The sequence below is a fragment of the Podarcis filfolensis genome (genome assembly GCF_964270895.1).
Source record: "Podarcis filfolensis genome assembly, chromosome: 8".
Classification (NCBI taxonomy): domain Eukaryota; kingdom Metazoa; phylum Chordata; class Lepidosauria; order Squamata; family Lacertidae; genus Podarcis; species Podarcis filfolensis.
Window position 1 is genome coordinate 60,618,208 of NC_139611.1, and position 10,103 is coordinate 60,628,310.

Here is a 10,103-nt window from a genome sequence, read left to right on the forward strand (position 1 = left end):
CTCAGGTGGTCAATTTTCCTTGCCAGCTACCAGTATGCACTGATTCACCGCCCTGGGAAGGCGATGGGCCATGCGGACGCCCTCAGCAGGCTACCACTACCGGAAACAGGCCCCGACCCAGCACCTGCACAAGAGGTTATGAGCCTGGAGCTGCTTCCCGACCACCCCATTCAGGCACAAGAAGTTGCACACCATTCCAAGAAAGATAGGGTCATCTCCCGGGTCCTGGACTGGGTGTGGAGGGGATGGCCCAGCAGCAGCCCCGGGCCAGAATTCGCCGGCTACACAACCCGCAAACATGAACTGTCGGCCCACAAGGGGTGCCTGTTATGGGGAAGCAGGGTCGTTGTTCCCCAGCCCCTCCGCAAAAGGGTCCTCACAGCCCTACACGAGACACACCCAGGGGTAGTAAGAATGAAGGCCCTTGCCAGGAGTTATGTGTGGTGGCCGGGGATCGACGGAGAGATAGAGGCCTGGGTGAAATATACTCAGAGTCGCAAAGTGATTTCATGCTCTTTATTCAGCTCATAGTGGTGAGGAGGAATGAATGAAAGTCCCCTCAAGGTATCTGCTTTATATACATTATTTACACAATGGGCTGCACATGATTGGCTAATTCCGGAATTCTACTGTAAGCCAATCAGGTTGTGGATTCACTTCTATCTGGAGCATGATTGGGTGGTTCCTGCCAACCAATCATATTGCTGCATTGTTCTAGGACCAATCAGACTGCTGCAGTTTGGATCCTATTCAACTCAGTACATAACACTTTTTCAGCTGGAGAGCGGGATCAAAGTTCTTTAAATAAATGAAACCATCATGGTTCATCCACACTATGTCTAATTTGGTCCCAATACAGCTCAACTACACTTCAGGACTTTGTTGTTAATCATACCTTTAGCCCAGGAGGTGGCACTGCTTCCTTACTTATAAAAATACTGTGGCTGAATTCAATCCCATCCTAGGAAAAAGTGACTCTGTCTGTGGCTGAGCCATAGGCACTGGCTCCAGGGGGCTGAGGCTCTTTGGGCCCCCTCAGACTTTGGGGGGGCAGGCCAGGCCCCCCACACACACATTTTTTGAGACCAAACATGGAGCAACATCAGGACATCACATCAGGCCCCCATGTCGGGGGCCTCTGGGCTGAGCGAAAATGGCCTCCCTAAATTATGCAGGTGGTGAAATTAAGAGGCACATCGGGGGGGGGGTCATTTTCCTGAATGTTCTCCAAGGGGGAGTTTGGGGTGGTGGCAAAAAAAGAGGTAAATTCACAAATCATTTTCCAGAAAAATTCTCTTCTCTTAAATTTCAGGTTGGTTCATACTGAGGGATGCCTCTCCCATATTGTTGCATTACTGCTGTCTTGTAGCGAAACAAAACAAACCCCAGAACATTAGTTGTGCAAAAATTACAAGATTTCGCCAGGAATGTATGAGACTTGCAGCTCTTGCAAATGAAGCAGTTTGACCACCCATAAATGTTTGCTGCGGCAAACATTTACAGTGGTACCTCGGGTTAAGTACTTAATTCGTTCCGGAGGTCTGTTCTTAACCTGAAACTGTTCTTAACCTGAAGCACTTTAGCTAATGGGGCCTCCTTCTGCCGCCGCGCCACCAGAGCCCGATTTCTGTTCTTATCCTGAAGCAAAGTTCTTAAGCTGAAGCACTATTTCTGGATTAGCGGAGTGTGTAACCTGAAGCGTATGTAACCCAAGGTACTACTGTATTGAGTATAACTGCCCTGATACCATCATGAGTACAAATCATTACGAAGGGCACCTGTCCTTTGGCTGATTGGTTGGTTGCAGTTTCTTTGTTGTTGTTTTCTGACAATGCAGAAGGGGCCAAAATACTGGCCTCAGCATAATTTTGCTTCCAAGCAAGCACACCAAAGACCAGGCTGGGGGAGGAAAAACATGCTGCATTGCTAGTTTCCAAAAGATAATACCAGAGCCCCCCTACAATAAACTCCCACTGCCACTGGCCTTGCTGAGGCCTAGCTCATTCCCGATTCCCACGCTTAGTTAATTGCCGGCAAATTCCGCTTCTCCAGGATTTCCCTCTTGTTTCTCTTGGCCCAGACAGCTTCACAATGGGCAACGCTTGTTATTTCAGTCTTCGTTGTTTTCCTATGCTTCCTATTTCCCCGACTGCAGCTCTCCCCCTGCCTGCCCCCGTCTGTAAGGAAAGCAGCAAGCTAAACCCGCAAGGCCACCGGGCTGATCCAAGCCTCTCTTAGGACTCCTGCTGTCTCCTCTCCTCTCCCATAATTTCACCCACCCATTACACATGCCTCCCGCCAGGAAGCAGGTGAAGTCACCCTGGTTTCCCTTCTTTTTCCACCTGCCCAACCAGCTGCCCCTTGGAGGATCGTAATAACGCCACAGGACTGAGAGCCAGCCCAAAGCCTTTGACAACAGTGACTCCTCTCTTCCCCTTTAGCTCCTCCCCTCTGCACTCATCCTGGAGTTATTGTAGTCAACTTCCCCACCACCACCACCAAGCTCTTCAGAACAGTCACGGAGTTTCCTGGATCACAGCAAGAGGGCTCTGTGCTCTCTTGCCGCAGCCTCCTTTCTCTTCTGGAGCAAAACTTAAACTCAGAAGGGCAGTAATCCAAAACCAAAAACTTGGATTTGTATGCTGAGAACTTGCATTTTACTTGTTGGTGAGTACCACAGTCGGGGAAAGAACATAGGAAGCTGCCAAGTCAGGCCCTTGGTCTGTCTTCTTCAGTGTTGTCTACACTGACTGGCAGCAGCTGTCCAGGGTTTGGGGCAGGGATCTCTCCCACCCTGCCTGGGGATGCCAGGGATCAAATCTGGCACCTTCTGCATGCAAAGCAGGTGCTCTGCCATTGAGCTACAGCCCTTCCCCAGATTTGTTTTGGCCCAATCTCCAAATTAGTTGGACAGCCTCAGAAGTAGTGTGCCCATTTCTTTGATTTATTTTACTTTATTCGTTTATTAGTTCCTATTTGCCTGTGAGTTCTTTCCACTTGGTCTGGTACTCTTTTTCCTTCATACCACCTGCATGGAACCTTGGAATGATTTAGTCGTTTAGCTATATTTCTGTCCTACCCTCTTTCTATCAAGAGGGTATGAATGGCACAGTCTCCCATACAGACCTGCTTTGCTTCAGCAAAGTTGCCATATCCTTTGGCAACTAGTTGCTAGTCCTCATGCACTCAGTGGAAGAAGGAGCAAGCACACTGCATGTGCTCAGAGGCACACTCTTATCCTTGTGTGTATACTTCATGTCTACTGAGCCAGTACAGAATGCAAATTCTGGAGCATGAACTCTCAGCCAGCTAATAGAACACCAGATAATAAAGATAGGATCACACACACCAAACTGGCATAGGGCTGCCAACTTTTGACCTGCCACTGTCATCACGCTTTCAATAGCACCTTGAAATACATGTATTAGCCAGCAGTCATGTTTTCCTCCATGCCGTGAAAAGTTCTGCTGGTTGATGTGTGTCAGGCAATGAAGACATGGCAGCAGAACAGGATTTCCTTCCATCTGGCAACCCTGATCTGAGATAGCTTGTGTTTCTTCCAAGTACTGAGGGATTCTTACTTATCCTTGATAGGCAGTTCTGGGCAGTAGCAGGAGAAAAACATTTACCTGCCCTGCCGGAATTTCCTCTAGAATAATTTAACCCTTTGATAGAGTGGGCTCCGCCCCCACACACACACCCCTTCCTTCCTTGGTTCTGTTGAGTGGGACAATCCTTTCGGTATGTGAGGTTGAAAAGGCTATCACTTTAAAAGCTGATCAAGCCCCTGACTGGACACTTCTTGATTGACTGCCTGCTCTTTTCTCTTTATAACCCCAGGGGCAAGTAGCAGAGGGCTGTGGTGGCCTTCAGAGAGGTGCTAGGCTGAGAGAGGGCTTAAAAGGTGAGCAAAAGAATTTGTTATTTGGCCATTGTTGTCTGTTGACTTTATGACTTGTCCCTCTGTCTTTATTTGCATTTTAAGATTAAATCTCTGTTTATGTTTTAAAGTTGGTGGTGTCAAAAATCTATAATAGGATATAGCTTAGCATTGAAAAATACCCATGTTTAGTAGCTCCATGCATGGTTTTTGAAGATACCTAAGACAGAGCTGCAGGATGAAATTGCCAAGTTAAAACAAATAACTGGAAGGTCGCATGGGTGGGGAAAGGCTCCATAATGCAGGAATGGCTGTAGCTCATCAAGAGAGCATCAGGGTCCCAGGTTCCGTCCCCAGCTGCATCTCCAAGTAGGAACTGCTGCTGCCTGTCAGTGTGTGTAATATGGAGCTAGGTGGAGCAATGGTCTGAATTTGTATAAGACACCTTCCTATATTCTTACAGCAGCAGGAGCTCCTGATTGCTGTCTCCAACTATAAGCTTGGTATGCATTCATGCTTTTAAGTACAACTGCCTTGTCTGATACAACATTTTAAATTTAAGGGGAAGTTAGCTTTAAGGGGAAGTTCCTGCAGAGCAGCTGAACACAGCAGAGGAGAGTAGCTTTTCAAAGGTCTCCGTTTTGTACTGTATATTTTGTCAGCATGCTCAGCATCTTGCTTCCCCCCTCCCAATAAGTTTTAATCTTTCTAGCTGTTGTTTTTTACGGGAAACTGAGGGTAACAATGAGTGATGTGGGGTTGTGGTTGGCTTGGCTTCTCAGTACAGATCCCTAAAGGGACAGCATTCATTGGGCGGTTTGTCTCCTAAGTGCTAAAAGATCATAGAATTAAAGAGTTGCAAGGTATGCCAAGTGTCATCTACTCCAACTCCCTGCAATGCAATCCCTGACAAATGGCCACCCAACTTCTGTTTAAAAACCTCCATTGAAATAGTCCACCACCTTCCTAGACAGTCTGTTCCACTGCTGAACAGCTCTAAGATCAGGGGGAGTGAGGGTCTGGTCCCTTTGGTAGAAATATATCGTAGTGGTTTTTTTCTAAATGTTCTGCAAATGATGAGACTATTAGGAATTTTCCTGCACAGTGGATCTTCTTACCAGACATCCACACCAAGCATGCAAAGCACTTTTATACCATTTTCAGTGTCATGGTTCCCCCCCCCCCCGCAAGGGAACTGTGGTTTGTCATGGGTGCTATTAGGAGAACCCTTCACAGAGCTATAATTCCCAGCATGTTTAACAAACTTCATTTCTCATAATTCCTTGGGGAGGAAACATGACTGTGAGAGTAGTATAAAAGTTGAAGGGTCATGTGCTTTATTTATTTTTTTATTTATGCAACTATTTCTTGCAAAACTTCAGCCCAACAACAGGGCAATTTCTAGGATTAATTTGCAGGCCAGTAGGTTAATTCACATTGGTCCCAGGGCCTGGTCTTAAGGCACTTAATGGGCCAAGATTGCTGAAGCTAAGGAGGTCTGGGTCTTGTCAGTGCCTCACTGCAAGACATTTTGAGAATCCTATTAAAGCTGCCTCAAGTTTCCACAGCAGAAAAACAAGGCCCTTCTCCCGTAGAGTTGCTTCTTCTCCCTGCTTGCTGAGCACTCTTCCAAACCCCTTCCAAAGAACTGGCATTTTTTAAAGTGTTTTTTAGGCTGCTAACATCACTATGGTCCAGAATTTGTATATGCATATATCTGTACTTTTCTGCTTTAAATTCTACTCTTAAAGCTTTCGTCCTTCAATGTCCATGAAAATTCTAGCTAGGTAAATATTCTAATCCTCAAAGTATCTTGTTACTAGATAGGTAGAGAGGGTGGTGTAGAGCATGGGAACAGTTAGCTGGCCCTTTCTCTCTATCCCAAAACTGTATTTTAAAAATGGGATGCTCTGTAAGGATTGTCCTTGTCCAGATGTAGAAGAGCCTGAAACACATCTGGATTCCTCTGCCCTTTGTTATTTTGAAAGCAAGTTCTGACACGTCTAGAAATTCAGCTGCTCTTCACTTCCACAATAGCAGAGCACCAGGGGTGAGACTTGCGCAAGTTACCATTCTGACTGTTAGCGTCTTAAGGCAAACTGTATTTTAAGTTTGGGGTTCCTTATTTCTAAAAAATAAAATACAACAATTATATAGGAAGTGTGCTTGCTCATACTTGGTCCTCACTTGTGCTGGTCTCTCCCCACCCCAAGCTATCTAAACTTTCACCTGTAAGTTTTTGGGGCAGGAACCTTCCTTGTTAATTTTAGTCAGAAACACCACCTACACTGAATGGTGTTATGGAAACAATATTTGCAAAACTTCGCTGTGTGGCTATGTATCACATAGCAAGTAATCAATAGTGGCTTTTAAGTGGTAAAAGTATGTATTGTACTCTCCCTTAGCACAAGATGGGTGACTGGGGCTTCCTGGAGAAGTTACTGGACCAAGTGCAGGAGCACTCGACGGTCATCGGCAAAATCTGGTTGACAGTCCTCTTCATCTTCCGCATCTTGATCCTGGGCCTCGCCGGGGAGTCCGTGTGGGGAGATGAGCAGTCAGACTTTGTTTGCAACACCAAGCAGCCCGGCTGCCCCAACGTCTGCTATGACAAGGCTTTCCCCATTTCTCACGTCCGTTACTGGGTCCTGCAGTTCCTCTTTGTCAGCACACCCACCTTGGTCTACCTGGGGCACGTCATCTATCTCTCCCGGCTTGAGGTGAAGCTGAAGGAGCGGGAGAGTGAGCTCCGGGCTCTGCAGTCTAAGGATTACAAGGTGACAGCCATGCTGGTGGCGGTGGAGAAGAAGATGGCCAAGATCTGCGTGGCGGAGGATGGGAGGATTAAAATCCGTGGGCCTCTGATGTGGACCTACACCATTAGTGTGGTCTTCAAGAGCATCTTTGAGGCTGGCTTCCTCCTTGGCCAGTGGTACCTATATGGTTTTGTAATGCATGCCCGCTATGTCTGTCAGGGGGATCCGTGCCCACACCATGTGGACTGCTTTATGTCCCGCCCCACTGAAAAAACTATCTTCATCCTCTTCATGCTGGTGGTGGGCTTGATCTCCCTCGTTCTCAACCTTCTGGAGCTCTTCCACCTCTGCTGCAAGAGCCTGCTGCACAACACCAAGGAAAGAGACTGCTGTTCCCCCTCCTCTGCTCCTCCCATGCCCTGTGATGCCAACAGCTTCCCCAACAAGCTTTGTGGTGTGCCTGAGGAGGCTTATCCCGACAAGGCTTTCTTCTACCTCCCAATGAATGAGAGGCCTTCTCCGCCCTACCAGGCATACAACAAACTTTCCAGTGAGCAGAACTGGGCCAACTTCAACACAGAAGAAACCTTGGCCTTGCAAGGCAGGAATAAGCCCCCTGACGTCTTTACCACGGAAGCTCCCATAGTCCATCTCTCTCAGGAAAGGCAGTCGAGCCGGCCTAGCAGCAGTGCTTCCAAGAAGCAATATGTCTAGCAAGCAAAGCAACCATTACAGAAAATGGATGTTGTCTTCCTTTGTGGCAACTCTGGGTTTACTCAGCTAATTAGCCTTCCTGATAATGGATGGCTCCCTTCCGATTTTGACAAAAGTGGCCATGTCTCAAATGTTCTTCTCAGGGGCAGCCTTGTTTTCTACCATGTGAAACCTGCTGTACCAAGTAGGGCTATCCTGGCTTTCGTATAGACATAAACTGAACCTTCCAGGTAGAGTCTACCATGGGACATCTTCTGGGCCAATGAAATGGCTGGTTCACAGACATTCAGTCATCCAAGTGTCAGAGGGTGACTAGTTGATTAGGGAGGGGCATTTGTTGGTCTTCTTTTTGTGTTAGGCCTTGCAGGTGAGGATGGGTAGCAGCAACCACCTGATGATGAGGAGGAGGAGGAACGGGCACCTCTACCAGCTTGGCACTATGCAGGAGTTGCTTTCTGGAAGATGATTTGTATCCTAGTGCAGAAGACACAGAGGAAAGTGTTTTTGTTTTCAGTGGGAAGAAACTTACTGTTGTGGCTTCTATTCCCAGATAGCAACATGGTGACGTTGTATGACATTCATATATCATTTTTTCTTTTCTGTACAGCTCCCTGGTTTACAGGAAGTCTGAGTAGGATAGCAAAACTGCGAGCCATATACAGTCATGTTGGACTAAAAACAGAGTTCCTGTCACAAGCGGGCATTTTAGGGAATATCGGCCACTGCCGAAGTAAGCTTGTCAAGCAGGCCTCCTCGCTGATACAGTTTGGTTGGTGTGGCTTAAGTACTTTTCAGTTATTTCTTGCATGTTGTGCTCCTTGATGGCAACTGTCACTGGAAACTGTCCCTGAAGTCTTTGTGCCGTATTACGGAGTTCACCTTCACTGTATAATGTAACCACTAGCACTTGATCTGAAAAAGACTTTTGCACTTCCAACCTGATAGCTTTTTTGGAATTGAAGATCCACAACAAAGTACATGCTTCTCTCCTACAAACTGCTCAGGGTTAACCCCCCCTCCCCACTGGCTGCCATTTAGGTTTCTGGTCCTGGGGCACCTTTCTATAGACCAAAGGCAGCAAACATGGTGCCCCCAGATGTATTTGGACTAGAGCTCCCAACATCCCTGACCATTTGCTGGCTTGGGCTGATGGGAGGTGGAGTCCAATAACATCCAGAGAGCGCTACATTAGCCATCCCTGTCAAAGACATCCTAAAGAACCTTTTAGTTCATTTGTTTACCAATTCATCAAAACTTTGTCTCCTGATCATTTTCTGAAGTGTCATTTTTTTTCATCAAAAGCAAGTCACTGGTCCACTGGGCTGTCAAGAAACTGGTGGCATGTCTGTGGCTGTTAACTTTTGTTTGATGTACATTCCAATGCATATAGGGCCCCCTCCCTGCCATACTGGATAACAGTTGGTCCTCTTGGGTTCAGTGTCTGTCCCCCTGCTTAACCCCACTATGTAGAATGATGCGTTAAGTCATAAAACACTGTTTACTATTCTCTTTTTAAGATGTCAGATGTTTTATATATGTATCTTTAAGTACGGCTCTATTGCCCAATCTCTATCCTGGATTCTTTGTTTTGCTTTCCTGTCCCTTGTGTTAATTTATTACAATCTTAAATCCTGTATAGTCTGAAAAGGCAAGCTGGATCTTCTGCATCTGTTGCTGAAGCAGCATCTAAGTTAAAAGTAGGAATCTCACCTGAATCTCACAGAAGGATATGCCTGTTGAGCTGCTTTGGGAAGAGGTCTTTATCCATTTCTGAACTAATACAAAGGGCAGGGGTGTCTTAAAATGTTTATCTGCAGCAACTTCTTGCATAAGAAGTGTTGGCTTCAATAAGAATATGGCAGCTCCCTCTTTGTAGCATCCAACATCCCAACCAACAGGATGTTGGGCAGCCTGATTTTTCTCGGTCTCCAGTGAACTGTTCTTGATAAAGCTGTGAAAAGGAGATCTGTATCTGTCGGTTTGATGTCAACCAGCATGTAATACGGAGAGCTTACTTCCCCACTGCCAAACTGGCCAAATTTGAATGAACAGCAAGGGCGCAAGTACAAAATTTGGGAATACATTTAGTAGTATTAAAAGTGGTTTGTTTGTTGTTGTTTTTCAAATTAAAAGAAAAACATGAGACCATCTTGTGTGTGCATTAAGAGTGCTCCTTGAACCCTTTGTTACATATTCTGTGCTTGAAATGAAAAAGCAGGTTCTGGGAAGGGGGGGGGAACTGCCTTGTGTTTCACAACTGGTGTGGCCAAGCTTTTGAGGGCTCCTTTGCTTATTTAACTGGTGCCCCAACAGCTATTAACCCAGATCCAGCTTCATAAAGAACATACTGTATATGACAACCAAAGCACGGCCGCCCTTTGAAAGTGGCACTTCTCCAAATGTTGCAGTGCAGTTCACCAATCAAGTAACGGGTACAAAAACATATATGCCACGGTAAGCGGTATGTGTATTATTAATGATAACACTATACAAAAAAAGCCTTACGTTGGGGGAAATTGCTTTGGAAATGTGTGTATACTAAGCAAAAATGTATAGCTGGAAATATGCTGATGAATACTCAATATGACTTCTTAATAATAATCCCAAACTGATGAGACAATGTGGGGAATGGAACATGATTGGAAACAGTGAGAAACAGAAACTGACAAACCTTCCTACCCCTATTTGCAACATACATAAATTATAGGCAGCTCACAACTTCATTCTACCTCAAGAGCAAAACATAAAACAGC

At 46.0% G+C, this 10,103-nt stretch overlaps 1 protein-coding gene across 2 annotated transcripts; it reads left to right on the forward strand.

Moving 5' to 3' along the window:
• The first annotated feature begins 2,510 nt into the window (after nt 1–2,510).
• GJA4 (gap junction protein alpha 4) lies at nt 2,511–9,498 on the forward strand. 2 transcript variants are annotated; one of them, XM_083625911.1, is made up of 3 exons: nt 2,521–2,667; nt 3,841–3,904; nt 6,286–9,498. In XM_083625911.1, the coding sequence occupies exon 3, from the start codon at nt 6,292–6,294 to the stop codon at nt 7,348–7,350; it is 1,059 nt and encodes a 352-aa protein (XP_083482037.1). In that variant the 5' UTR covers nt 2,521–2,667; nt 3,841–3,904; nt 6,286–6,291; the 3' UTR covers nt 7,351–9,498. The 2 variants fall into 2 exon arrangements, with proteins under 2 accessions (XP_083482038.1, XP_083482037.1); XM_083625912.1 differs by lacking the exon at nt 3,841–3,904 and having other exon boundaries at nt 2,511–2,667.
• The last annotated feature ends 605 nt before the right edge of the window (nt 9,499–10,103 follow it).

Coding starts and splice junctions, on each gene's coding strand:
- GJA4 (XM_083625912.1), top strand. CDS start 6,292: ATGGGTGACTGGGGCTTCCTGGAGAAGTTACTGGACCAAGTGCAGGAG.